Source organism: Dromiciops gliroides, chromosome 6 (assembly GCF_019393635.1).
Source record: "Dromiciops gliroides isolate mDroGli1 chromosome 6, mDroGli1.pri, whole genome shotgun sequence".
NCBI lineage: Eukaryota > Metazoa > Chordata > Mammalia > Microbiotheria > Microbiotheriidae > Dromiciops > Dromiciops gliroides.
The window spans coordinates 36,196,463-36,211,054 of NC_057866.1; the positions used below are offsets into that span (position 1 = coordinate 36,196,463).

Sequence of the window (14,592 nt, forward strand, 5' to 3'; positions counted from 1 at the left end):
GAGAGAGACAGAGAAAGACAGAGAGAAATAGACAGAGGAGAAAGGGAAATAAAGGAAAGAAGGAAGGAGGGAGGGAGAGAAGGAGTGAGGAAGGAAGGAAGAAGGGAGGGAAGAAAAGAAGGAAGAAAGGAGAGAGAGAAGTGAAGAAGGAAGGAAGAAAAGAAGGAAGAAAGAAAGAAAGGAGTGAGGGAGGGGAGGAAGGAAGGAAGGAAGGAAAGAAGGAAGGAAGAGAAATACCATTTATCCCCAAATCCCTCTTCATACCCTCCTCTTAGAATTTCCAAAAAAGAACTCCAACTCCATTAAAATGTAAACTCCTTTAGGGAAGGGACTGTTTTGACATTTCTTTGCATCCCCAATACTTAGCACCATGCTTTAGCATGGTGCTTAATAAATGTTTGTTGATTGACAGTAAACTCTTAATAAATGATTGTTTACTGGCTAACTCTGAGTGCCCAGAAAATCTCACTTGGTGGACAACTTCCTCTAAAATGTTCTATGGCCAAGTGCTTGTAAAAGAGTCAGTATTGAAATGACCAGGAAGAGAAGAGCCAGTTGGCCTCAAAATGAAATGTCATCTCACAAAAGGTTGGAACCTTTCACCTTTCCCAATATGTATGTGTGTGTGTTTTTTAAATGAGAGTAGACAGGGCAGCTAGGTAGTGCAGTGGATAGAGCACAGGATCCGGAGTCAGGAGAGCCTGAGTTCAAATCCAGTTTCATACATTTACACATTTATTTAGTACTGTGTGACCCTGGACAAGTTACTTAATCCCAATTGTTGTTGGTTTGTATTTTTTTTTTTTAAATGAGGGTAGCCACAGGAAGTGACATTAGCTTACAGACAAATTTTATCCTTGGTCACTCAGAAGGTGTAGAATGTGGTCCTCTCCTGGCAATTCATCCCAGCTCCTTGGCTCCATCTCAAGAGCAATGTTATATTTCTACAGCCCTTTAGAGCAGCACAGTAGTGAGAATGCTTTTTATAAAGTCAAAGGATCTGGATTTAAATTCTCGCTCTCCTTTTTTACTATTTATGCACCCCTGGCTCATTTTTCCTTACCTGCACATTTCAGGGGTTGTGTTAGATGGCTTTCAAGGTCAATTCCTTCTGGCTCTAAAACTATGATCCCAAGTCATATCACCTCTCTGGGCCTTGGTTTCCTCCTTTGTAACAAAAGGCAGCTGGACTACATAGTCTCTTCAGACCAGCTCTAAACCTATGATCTGCGATCCATTATCCCATTTACTACTCAGAACAACCCTGGGACATCAGTCATGGAAATATCATAATCCTTATTTTACAGATGAGAAAACTGAGGCTTCAAGGTAACAAAGCAACTCCCCCAAGGTCACATAGTCAGTCAGTAAGTGGCAGAGGCACTGCTTAGTTTTCACTATTAAAAGCTGAGTTTTAAATGTGACTCTGAGCCACCTAGCTGCCCCAGCTCCTCCATTTTAGGATGTGAGTAAAGGCTAGGGGTGGGAGGGCACAGAGAAGGCCAGCTGGAGAAGTGATTGGCAGCAACGAGTCTGACATGGTGTGAAAGCAAGCCTTGGCTTGGAGATCAAAAGCCATGAGTTCAAATCTTGTCTCTGTTATTTACTATCTGTGTGATTTGGGGAGAATCACCTAAAAGCTGTGGTTGAGAATTTCAATGACCATCCCAATGCATGGGAGAGTCAACTTCTTTGGCAATTACAAAGATCCATAAGGCAAATAGCTGCCTTGGGAGGTAGAGGGCTCCTCCCTAGGCTTTCAAGGCGAGATTGGATGCCCACTTGCCAAGAATGTTGGAGAAGGGATTCTTTTGACCATGTGTTGAACTAGACAGCCCCCTGAGGTGCCTATCAGCCTCTAAAACTCTAAAACTCTGTGATGCCATTTGGGGGAGGGGAGCTCAGGCTCCTCCTCTGTAACATGTGAGGACTGGATGAGATGATCGCTTATAAGCTTCCATAATTAGCATCCCCAGTCTGTACTACTGGTCACCCCAAAAACCTGTGCCCAGCTTCTCTTGGGCAATGGAGGGCCTTTTCTGCTCAACAGTAATAATGTCTCCATCTGCCTACCTATCCATTCATCCCAACATCACTCCACCTGTTTTATTCATTCAATGAACACTTATTAGTTAGTGCCTACTGTATACAATTCTAGAGAGAGGTGAAAAGAAATTGAGCTAAGCAATCAACAAACATTGATATAGTGGTTACCATGCACTGGGCACTGTCTACAAATACAAAAGTGAAAGCCTTTGCCCTCAAGGTGTTTATATGGTACATAGCCCCTTCCGTGTACAAGGGGGCTAAACCAAACATAGGGAAGTATGGGATACAATATTCTCTGATTATGGGCATTAAAGTGGTGAGACCAAAAGGGGATGTTTACCACCCTCAGGCATCAGAACAGCTTCCTATCACGTCACTGGCATCTGAATTGGATTTAGAAGACAAGTAGGGATTCAGCAGGTGAAAGGGGAAAGCATGATAACTGGGGCAAGAAGGCCTCAGAGATGGGTGATCTGATTGGGTCTGGGCATATCATCCATAGATTCAGAGGGAGAAAGCACTAGGAAGGTCGGGCGATGCCAGCCTGTGGAAGGTCATCAGGGGAGGCCAGCCTGGGCTCGCTGGTCACAAGGGGGCCACTTACTGTGTTTTTTGGTGTGAGATTTGGTTGGATGTTCTGGCTCCTTTTTCAGATCGGGTGAATCTGCTCAGGATGAACAGAAAAGACACTCGGGTTACATACTCCACACCATTCTTTTTCATTTTAATAATACAAAAATGCAAATGTCTGTTATAAAGAGAGACACCTTTCAAACTGGGATAAATCCCTTTTTTTTTTCTTTTTGGCATGCAAAGTTATATTTTAATCAGCCTGACAAAGGAACCATTGATGGGGTTTGGGTGACTACAGAAACGTATAGATTAGTTTAACAAAGAAATGACTCACTGTGGGCCCTGTGCCTGTCACCAAGGGAGAAAAAATGACAGAGGCAAGCTTGAAATCAGGTTAAAACTGTAAAACTGAGAGGCAAAATTGGGGGCATCGTCTGTGTTGTCTGTGGGACTTTATATTATGGTGATATTTAGGGAGACTATACAAAGAATGGGTATAATAACTACCTCAATGCAAACTCCACCCCCTCCCAACCCAGTTTGGTGTAGCACTGCCTCACATAAAAAATAACCCCCAAGCCGCCCAATCCAGAAAAGTGGTGGAGAGGAATGACTGTTAAGACTTGGAGTCAGAGCAACTGGATTTAAACACTGAGCCTGCCACTGGAGAGCTGTGTGACCTTGGGCAAGTCTCTTCCACTCTCTGGGTCTCAGTTGCCTTTTTCTAAAATGAGGAGATTGGACTAGCTGGCCTCTGAGGACTCTTCTCTAAATCTATGATATTATGACACTGTAACAGACTGGACCAAGAGGACTCACTCCCTTCTACAGAATGATAGCCCAATGGTGATCATTGGCTACTTCCAGATTTCATTCTCCTGAAACCGAATCCATCCCTATTCCCATTAAGAGACTATGGGGTGTGGGGGCGGCTAGGTGGCGCAGTGGATAGAGCACTGGCCCTGGAGTCAGGAGGACCTGAGTTCAAATCCGGCCTCAGACACTTGACACTTACTAGCTGTGTGACCCTGGGCAAGTCACTTAACCCCCACTGCCTCACAAAAGAACAACAACAAATAAACCAAAAAACAAATGTTGAAAACTATCTCTACATGTAACTAGAAAATAATAAAATACTTTTATAAAAAAGAAAAGAGACGATGGGGTGTCCGAGTTCAGACACCAACTGGACTTAAGCATTCTGGGCCACCTCTCATAGATGGAGCCATCTACCTGACTGAGCTTCTCTCTACAGAAGGCCCACAATGGCCCTGTGCAAACTACCTGAGTTGGATGGGAAGAGACAAAAATTTGTCAAGATGTTATCCCAGTCGCTCCTCTTTATACACCTCTTTATCTATATTATCTTGTTTCCTCTTCACAACCACAACAACAGGTCAGTGCTCCTACAGGTATGGAAACCAAGGCTCAGGAGGCTTCTTACTCACCCAGGGTCACCCAGCAAATGAGAATCTAAGGAAAGCTGTAGAATGTGGTCCTCTCCTGGCCCCTGTTCTAGCTCTGTCTTTGGGCTGAATCCAGTCTGCTCTGAGGTGACCTTGGTTTTTTGAAGGCTGTGCCAACCCGAAGGAGCACAAATCTAAGCGGCCCCGATGCAGTGCGTCCGTCATCAGAAGGCCAGCCAAGCTAAGCTGGGAGGGTCAGCCAGCGGCCAACTAACTTTTGGGATCACAGTAACTCAAGAAGAACCATGGCCAGGGGCAGCTAAGTGGCACAGTGGATAGAGCACCGGCCCTGGAGTCAGGACTACCTGAGTTCAAATCCAGCCTCAGACACTTAACACTTACTAGCTGTGTGACCTTGGGCAAGTCACTTAACCCCAATTGCCTCACTAAAAAAAAAAAAAAGAAAGAAAAAAAAAGAACCATGGCCCAGGACACTGAGACAGTGACACGGGCCTCCTTACCAGTGTCTGCCTTTTCCCATCCTCCTTTTTTTCTTTTTCTTTTTTTTTTAGTGAGGCAATTGGGGTTAAGTGACTTGCCCAGGGTCACACAGCTAGTAAGTGTTAAGTGTCTGAGGCCGGATTTGAACTCAGTAGTCCTGACTCCAGGGCCGGTGCTCTATCCACTGCACCACCTAGCTGCCCCTTCCCATCCTCCTTAATGCTAATGTCTTCTGTTGTTGACTTCCAATTTTTCCTGTAAGTATCCTGTTTGCATGTGGTTGCCTCCCTCATTTGACTGTAAGCTCCCTGAGGGTAGGGACTGTGTTTTTTCAAAAATTTATTTGTTTGTTTGTTTGTTTTGTAAGGCAATGAGGGTTAAGTGACTTGCCCAGGGTCACACAGCTAGTAAGTATCAAGTGTCTGAGGCCAGATTTGAACTCAGGGCCTCCTGAATCCAAGGCCAGTGCTTTATCCACTGTGCCACCTAGCTGCCCCCAGGGACTGTCTTTTGCTTCATTTGGGTTTTGACCTTTTTTTGTATCTCCATCACTTAACACAGTGCCTAGCAGACGGTAAGGGCTTAATAAATGTATGTAGGTTTGACTTGATGTGTCCATTCTATGATTTGGGTGACTACAGGAATTGTAGCCAGATAGAAACCTTTTGAAATATAAGGAAAAGTCATAGATCAACATATTTAGAGCTGGAAGGGAAATCAGAGATCATTTATCTAGTCTAATCCTATCATTTTACAGGTAAGTGCTTGATAACTGAAAGAAATTAATTTAAAATGGGTAATATGTGAATGTCTTCTTTGATGATCTATATTTGTTACAAGGACTACCTTTTCTTTTCCAAGGGGAGATAAAACAAATACTTGATAAATGAAAGAAGTGGTTTAATGCAGTTTGTTAGAGCCCGGGGTCTGGAGTCAGGAAGATCTGAGTTCAAATCCAGCCATCCAGCCTCAGATACTTACTAGCTGTGTGACCCTATGCAAGTCACTTAACCCCTATTTGTCTCAGTTCCTCATCTATAAAATGGAAGCACGTTGGAAAAGGAAATAGCAAACCACTCCAGTATCTTTGCCAAGAAAACCAAAAAAAAAAAAAAAAAAGAGAGAGAGAGAGTAGGACAACACTGAACAACAACAAAATGGGGATAATAATAGCACCTACCTCCCAGGGTTGTTGTAAGAATGAAAAGAGATAATATATGTAAAGTAGGGTTCCAATCAATATCCTCTGATTGCAAAGTCTGAGGAACCAACCAAATGAAGTCTACACAACTGCCCCACCCCTCTACCCCCCATGATCAGTTGGTTTCTCTGGAAGATGGGAAGGCTAATTCCCAGGAAAACCAAAGAGCCCTCCATCCCCCTCTCCACTGGGCAGGAGGGAGCAGGGCGAAGGAGATTGCAACATCCCCCACAGCAGGATGTGACAATGTCGTAACTGCCTTGGCACTGCCCCACTGACACAGAGTGATACATCATGGTGACAGGTCAATGCTGCTCCCTAGACAAAGAGATGTGGTTACCCAGAGAGCAGTGTGTGGTAACAGGAGCCTTCTAAGGGCACCCAGGAGGGGTACTTGGAAGGCCTTTCGGAGTCAGGGCTGGGCTCAGAGAAAACACTCCTCCCCTCAATGGCCCACACATTCCATGATTTCTGGGTAAAGGCCGCACTTTGGGGGTTAGCCAAAGTCAGGAAGAAATGGGTTCACATCCAGCTTATGTCTGAAGCTTACCAGCTACATGATCCCAGGGGAGCCCCATTGAGCTCTTTAAAACTCAGTTCCTGAGGGGCAGCTAGGTGGCACAGTGAGCACCGGCCCTGGATTCAGGAGGACCTGAGTTCAAATCCAGCCTCAGACACTTGACACTTACTAGCTGTGTGGCCCTGGGCAAGTCACTTAACCCCAATTGCCTCACCAAAAACAAAAAAACAAAAAACAAAAAAAAACCACCTCAGTTCCCTCATCCAGAAAATGGGGGAAATGGTATCTATAGTATCTGTCTGCAGTTATGAGGACACAGATGAGAATGTACATATAAATCACTTTTTAAACCATCAAGCACCATATATAAATGTAATTTATTGTTAAAGTGATGGTATAGACCATGAAGGCAAAGCTCCTCCTGGCTACATTAGCCCTTCTTTCTTAGGGCTTAAGTTTCGTAGGACCCAGGTTCAAATCAGTTTCTTTCATTGTAAAAAGAGAGGACTGACAAAAAGATCAAAGAAAGAGGAAAAGGATCCCTATGTACAAAAATTTAACAGCTCTTTTTGTGATATCAGACAACTATAAATGAGGGGGAGGGGGTGATGTCCACCAGTTGGAGAATGTCCAAACAAATTATGGTATATAAATGGGATAGAACACTATTATGCGTAAGAAATGATGAGAGAGACCATTTCAAAGAAAACTGGGGTGGGGGGCAGCTAGGTGGTGCACCGGCCCTGGATTCAGGAGGACCCGAGTTCAAAATCTGGCCTCAGACACTTGACACTTACTAGCTGTGTGACCTTGGGCAAGTCACTTAACCCTCATTGCCCAACCAAAAAAAAAAAAAAGAAAAAGAAATCTGGGAAGATGTGTATGAACTGATGCAGATGACCTGAGTAGAACCAGGAGAATAATGTATACATTGATAATAACACCATAAAGACAAACAATTTTGAAAGATAAGAACTCTGATCTCCACAATGACCAACCCTAATTCTGATGTGTCAGTGATGAAGCATGCTACCCTCTCCTGACAGAGGTGACAGACTAAGGGTACAAGAGAAGACACCCTTTTTTTTTTTTTGACATGGCCCCTGCACAAATGTTTTGCTTGACCATACCCATTTGTTACAAGGCTTTAATTTTTCTTCCCCCTTCTGACAATTTTGTCTTAGTGTAGAAGAAAATAGATTTTTGTTGGTCAAAAATAATATTTTTAAAAATAAAATAAACTGAGGGAGTTGAATTAGATGGACTCCCGGGTCCTTCCCAGCTCTAGATGTATGATCCCATGAACCCTGTATCTCCGATTTTGTTCCCCTAAAACAAGGCTCATCCACTGTTAGAGGCCCAGCAGTCCTGCCCGCTGGTTTTACAATGCAAGTGTTAGAACATGACTTCAACCCCACTGCCTTGCTCATAGCAGAGATTAGGGGTATTTGCATATGATTCAGCTGTGAGCAATTTCTTTACGGGATATACAAATTTCAGTGTTATAAGAGGCTACAACGCCCTAGCTTTAGGCCCAACAAGTCAGTGGATAAACACATCAAGCCAGAGTTGGCATGACAGGGTTCCAGGACTATCAAGATCATCAAGAATACTGGCAAGGTTCTTATGAAAATGGGCAGATGTCAGAGAAATCAAAACAAACTCAACTTCCCCCACCTCTACTTATCACAGAGGGCATCAGTTTAAGCCAGGCCCCGCCTTAGCTTTGCCGGTTAATCGTCCTCAAACACAAAGATTCTCAATCAAACGACTTTAGATGAAGCCTTGAGATTTAATGATGGAACCCACCAGTATTAGCAGATTGGTGTCATGGCTCTGGTCCAGTCTAGCTGTGGATAGAGGCTGCTTCCATCTGAGCCCCCATCGGTCAACTGGGGAAGTGTAGTGGGGTAAGTGAGGCAACTTGACATAATGGATAGAAGAACACTGCCTTTGGAGTCAAGTCCTACCTGCCTCACTTATTAGCTCTTAACAAAGCTCGGCAAGTCACTATTCCAAATTAGATAATATTCATAAAGTGCTTAGCAGAGTGCCTGGCACATAGTAGGTGCTTAACAAATGCTTGTTCCTTTCCCCTTTCCCTAAATCTAGGATCCTAGGAAGTCCTAGACATACTCATAGAATTACATATTTAGAGGCAGCTAGGTGGCGCAGTGGATAGAGTGCCGGCCCTGGATTCAGGAGGACCTGAGTTCAAATCCGGCCTCAGACACAACACTTACTAGCTGTGTGACCCTGGGCAAATCACTTAACCCCAATTGCCTCACCAAAAAAACCACAACCCCACAACAAAAACAAACAAACAAACAAAAAAAGAATTACATATTTAGGGCTAGAAGGGACCTATCTCAGCGCTCATCTGAGCTCATCCCCTCTAATCTTATTTATCCTGCATATCAGATTGCACACAGCACCTGCATGTGGTCTTGCTCATTGTATCATGAGCTTCTTGAAGGCAGGAACTATCTTTTTGCTTTCTTTGTATTCCCAGAGCTTAGTAAAGCAATTGGCACATTAGTCATTGTTTGTTGACTGACTGATCTTTAGTTGTACTGGACAGATCTAGTCTGGAATTTTGATCAAGCCTCTTCCCTTCCCAGACACCTCCACTAATACCACTTGACAATAGCTAGCATTTATACAGTACTTTATTTTTGTTTTGTTTTGTTTTTAGTGAGGCAATTGGGGTTAAGTGACTTGCCCAGGGTCACACAGCTAGTAAGCGCTAAGTATCTGAAGCCAGATTTGAACTCAGGGACTCCTGATGTCAGGGCCGGTGCTCTATCCACTGCGCCACCTAGCTGCCCCTATACAGTACTTTAAGATTTGTAAAGATAATATTTAAAGATGACATCTCATTTGATCTTCACAACAACCCTGGGAGGAAGGTGCTATTATTATCCCCGCTTTATAGATGAGGAAACTGAGGAAGGCAGAAGTTAAGTAACTTGTCCAGGGTCACACCACTCTGAACTCAGATGTCTGATGTCAGGTCTTCTTGACTCCAGGTCCAGAGCTCTAAACACTGCACCACCCAGCTGTATAAAATTAGACTCCTTCTCCTCACCGGGGAAGCCTTTTCCTTCATTCTCTAAAGCAGACAGGGGACCAAAATTTCCTGTCCCCATTTTCTAGCCTGGATTAAAACACAGGTTTATCCAAGGCAAGTTCCCTGAGCCCAGAGTATTGGGACTGTGTTCTCAGCCCTGACCAAACCTAGTCATCTCTAAGATTGGGTTGTTGATTGATTCAAATTCATTCTGCCATGAAGGAAATAGCTTTAGGTAAGAGTCCAGGGATTTCTGGAAAGGAACCTGTTTGCCTCAGTTTCCTTCTCTATAAAATGAAGGAAAGAATAGCACCTACCTCCAAAGATTCCTGTGAGGATACAGGAGATAATAATTGTACCTGAGGCCTGGTGCTCAGCTGGGAGGCCACATTTTCATCAGTGTCAAAGCTGGGAAGGACCTCAGAGACCATCTCGTTGAACCCCCTCTTTTTATAGATAAGGAAAGTTAAAGGGGAAGCGAATGACTCCAAGTGACCCAGCCTATGGGTGACAGAACCAGGAGTAGTACCAAGGGGGGCGGGGATTGCTTCCTTTTTATCTCTGTAACCCCAGGGCCTAGAACAGTGTCTTCACAATTGCATGTTGACTGGTTGATAGCCATTTGGCTTTATAGCAGGGGTGATGGTGGTGGGGTATGTGTGTTACCTTCCAGGAAATGCAGGCTCCCCTAACCCCCTGCCACACAGAGTGAGAACTGGGGCACAGCCAAGTCTTCTGATTTCCCATATCCCTGTCTTTCCACCCCAATATCTCCCACCACTGCTGTGACCTTGGGAAACTTTTGTCTAAAGAGATTGCCAAGGAGAAGTCCTGGCAGAGGATGCATGAGAGTGATACATGTTAACCTGGGACCAGTGCATTTTTTTCAGTCTATTACTACCTCTGGGTCACATCAGATCTTATATTAAAATACACACTCCTCAGCCTGGCATTCAGTGCCCTCCACAGTCTAATCCCAACCTCCCCCTCTAGCCTGATGTGATCAGTCCTCTTCCTATGGTCAAACCGGACAATTAGCTGTTACGAAATACTTCATCCCTAGTCTTCCAACCTTTGCGTTAGTGAACCTCATGCCTGAAAGGCTCTCCCTCCTAACCCCTCCTGCTAGAATTTCTGGCTTCCCTTAATAATAATAAATAATAGTAATAATTATAACAACAACAAATTACATTATAAGCACTAAAGCTTACAAGGTACTTGTCCTATATCATCTCAACCAATCCTCACAACAAACTTGTCCTCCCCCCCCCCCCCATTTTACAGATAAGGAAACTGAGTGAAATTGACCGACTTGCCCAGGATCAAAAATTAGTAAACATCTGAAGCAAGATCTGAACCCAGCTCTTCCCATGCCTCCCAAGGCTCAGTTTCTACAGGAAAGGAGGCGTTTTCTGGTTCCCGATATTGCTAGCCCCATCCCCTGTTAAGGTTAGCTTCCATCTATGCTGCATGCCTCTTTTTTTAGTGTCCCCAGTTAGAATGTAAGCCCTTTGAGGGCAAGGAATGTTTTTTTTCTTTGTATCTTCAAAGGACCTGGTATAGTAAGTGCTTAATAAATGCTTATTGAAAAGAAAACTGAATTAAAGAAATGCTTATTGATCTATCAACTGATTTTCTACATCAATGCCCTTGGCTAAATTGTATTCTTTCCTCTTCTCGACTTTTCAGAATCCTCCTCTCTCTCCTTCCTCTAGCCAGCCCTCCCAGACTTCCCTCGCTGAAGAATTCTTTCCACAAATATTTCTGATTACTTCGCTGGCCCCCCATCACTGCCCACCTTGGACCCTACTTATCTGTGTGTGTCCTATCCCTGCCAACACTCCCTCCCCACAAAAGTTCCTCTAAGTAACTTGCAAGCAAGGACTAGTTCATGTTCATCTCTGTACTCTTAGCACCGCTAGGGTGTTGCACAAAGTGGGCCCTTAGTAAACTTCGCTGAATAGTAATCAAATACCCCAGGTCAGATACATAATTCATAGATTCACAGAAGGGGTGGTTGATTTGGGAATGAAACCTTCCTTTCCATTCCTTAGCCTGAGCAAATTCTGTCTCTGAGAGCAAACAGACCGAAATTAAGCACAAGGATTAAGGGACTAAGATCAGGCCATCTGTTTATCTGTAGACAAAGACCCATAATGACGTGTGGCAGTGCTGGATGGCATCCCAAGGAGGGTAGGGAGAACGGGCAGGCACCCTGAGCCCATGCCATGAAGATCAGCCAGGAGGAATTGGGCGTGGTGAGTTGACAGAAGATAGGACAGAGGGGGAACACCAGTGAAGTGGAAATGAGAACAGTCTTCAGTGTTTAGAGGGCTGACATCTATCCAGAAGAGGGGCTAGCCTGATCTTCCTTGGCCCCAGAGGGGCATTGAATGGCAGATTCAGGAAAAATGAGTGGTTTCTAGCAGTATAATGGGCTGCCTTGAGAAGTAGCAGGTTCCCTATGACTGAGGGGCTGGAAAAAGAAAGGCTCATACGGTCATAGATTTTAGATAAGAAAGCATTGAGTCCAACTGACATATTTTACAGATGGGGAAATTGAGGCACAGAGGAGGAGATTGTTTGGTTTTTTGTTTAGTAACTTGCCTAGGATCATATAACTAGGAAGTGTCTGAAATGGGATTTCTATTCAATTGTGGGTTACACTAGAGAACCTTTACAATCCCTTGAATTCAGAGATTCTATGATTCTGTGGCAGGTTCTACAAGTCAATGCACATTCACGTGGAGGTAAGTCAAGACCCCCTCTCCACACTACCAAGCATTTTTTCATTTGGTACCCACATGGCTGAAAGAGGTCCAGAGACTTATGGGCAGCAGCATATGGGCTGGCTAGGTGGTGCAGTGGATAGAGTGCCAGGCCAGGTGTAAGGAAGACCTGAATTAAAATCTAGCTTTAGGGGCAGCTAGGTGGCGCAGCGGATAGAGCACCAGTCCTGGATTCAGGAGGACCTGAGTTCAAATCTGACCTCAGACACTTGACACTTACTAGCTGTATGACCCTGGGCAAGTCACTTAACCCCAATTGCCTCACCAAAAAAAAAAAAATCTAGCTTTAGACACTTACTAGCTATGTGACCCTGGACAAGTCACTTAAAAAAAAAACCTGTTTGCCTCAGTTTCCTTCTCTATAAAATGAAGGAAAGAATAGCACCTACCTCTGAGGATTCCTGTGTGGATACGTGAGATAATAATTGTACAGCTCTTAGTGCAGTGCAAGCACTACATAATCGTAAGCCATTAATATCAGCAACACGCCGTGCCCGGCATTAATGCATTCTAAGCACCTTTGAGAATGACTAATAAGGCATCAGTGCTGGCTCTAAAAGAAAGCAGAGTTGGCAGCCACCCCCCATTGGGGTGGTTCCAAGAGTTTATACAAAACTCTTATGCCCCTCACCTCCAGTACAAATACCTTGCTTATAACTGAAATTCCATAACTTGAGATTCAATCCTTTGGCTTAAGGTATTCACACACTCAAAGAATGTTAAGCCTGAAGGGGCCTTTTGAAGCAACCTAGTCCAATCCCCTCATTTTATGGGGGATGGGGGAGGGGAACTGAGATCCCACAGTTAAGTTATAAAACTGGAACTAGAGTCCAAGGTCTGGGACTCCAAGTCCCAGTCTTCATTCTAGTGTGGTGGGAGTCTTCCCCACACTTTGTCTCCTCCTGAAATGCAGACGCAAAGCTTTCATGTTCAATGTTGCCCTAATTTATACTTTAGTGGGAATGTTCTTATGAAATTTACCTATAATTTATACATTAGTGGGAATGTTCTTATGAAATTCTTTGCTGAAAGCAGGTTTTACTCAGGACAGATATGGGGAGGCAGAGGAGGGCATGATGGCAACAGGGACCAGAGAATATAGGGAGAAGGACAAAGAAAGGAGAGGGCAATTCAAAAGACTAACAAATCCATTTGAAATTCACTTGCTCCGGATATTGGAGATCTCCATGGAAATAGCTGCCCTTCCCCAAGGCACCTGGGAGCCATTCTATAAGGAAAGCTCATCGAAGTGAGACCTGACATAAGAAGCAAAGGGAAATCAGAGTATTCGACCCCAAGTGATTGTCTTACCAATCGGGAGGTGGCTGGTGGTTGTCATAGAGATCTGAGCTCGGCAGAAAGTTTTGCTGTCCATCATTTCTAAATCAAAGAAAGACAAGGGAAGTTTAGGAGCTGCCCCCCTTCCAAACTGGCATCGTGGGTGCTTTGAAAATGGCTTGAATGGTGGGGTGGTAGTTACCTACTGTGCTACCATAGTTTGTGTCATATAAATAATTATCTTCTTTCCAAGTGGTCATGAGAGAAGGGTCTGAAAGGAAAAAGAGAAGAAAAGGGGTGAAATTCAAAGGAAGGAAGAAGAAAACTTTTGTGACATCACCAGCTTGGTGACTTTCAAGATCATCATGATCTTCCCTGGCCACCAATCCTCTCTGTGTTTTGTCCCCATCAACATAAGCTCCTGTCTGTCTTTTTGTATTTGTATCCCTGGCACTTAACACAGTGCTTAAAACATAAGGATTATCTCTTGATTATAAAAACTGGCCTCTACCCACACAGACTGGCACCATCTCTGAAATATCGTCTTAGAGAGTTGCCAAGAAGTTGGACAGTTGAGTCACCCAGCCCATGTGTCAAAAACAGGACTCGAACCCAGGGCTTCCTGGCTCCAGTTCCAGGTTTCTATGCACTACGCCATGGTGCCTTTCACACCATAATTACTAAGGGTTTTTTGTTCATTTCACTGATTCATCCAAGTCCCTCCTGACCACATCCCCAGTGTACCACACTTGATCTTCTTCTGGGCATAAACAACTATGCTTATATTTTCATATAAGGGTGGGAGGGTAAGTCTTTCCAGACAAATTTGTATAATTAATGAGTAATGGCCTTTATATGTGATACATTTTCTTCTAATTGTTTTGGGCTCATCCTGAGTTCAGTTTGTTCATTAGCCCAAGTCCACTGATCCCCAGCCCTGGTCTGCTGACACCTCCAGTTTCCAGTTAGCCCCAGGGGTATTGGGTTTGTTGGCAGGTTTTTTTCCCCCAAAAATGAAACTAATGTTAATCCCTTTTAATTAAAAAAAAATGAATCCACCTATGCCATGCAGCCTTTTTAAGGAGGAGAAGAGTTGGCAAAAGCAAATAAAAATGCTGATGGGGAGGGGCAAGTGTCTCAGTCTTTGTTTGTTTGTTTTTGCCGGGCAGTGGGGGTTAAGTGGCTTGCCCAAGGTCACACAGCTA

At 44.1% G+C, this 14,592-nt stretch overlaps 1 protein-coding gene across 1 annotated transcript in view; it reads right to left on the reverse strand.

The window, feature by feature from the left end:
* Positions 1 to 14,592, reverse strand: part of EHF (ETS homologous factor) — a 65,528-nt gene that overhangs the window by 2,114 nt on the left and 48,822 nt on the right. Inside the window, exons 5-7 of the mRNA XM_043972440.1 lie at positions 13,590 to 13,658; positions 13,421 to 13,489; positions 2,654 to 2,713 (exon numbers count right to left, since the gene is read on the reverse strand). Of these exons, the coding sequence (XP_043828375.1) occupies positions 2,654 to 2,713; positions 13,421 to 13,489; positions 13,590 to 13,658 (198 nt within the window). The remainder of the gene's footprint in view (positions 1 to 2,653; positions 2,714 to 13,420; positions 13,490 to 13,589; positions 13,659 to 14,592) is intronic.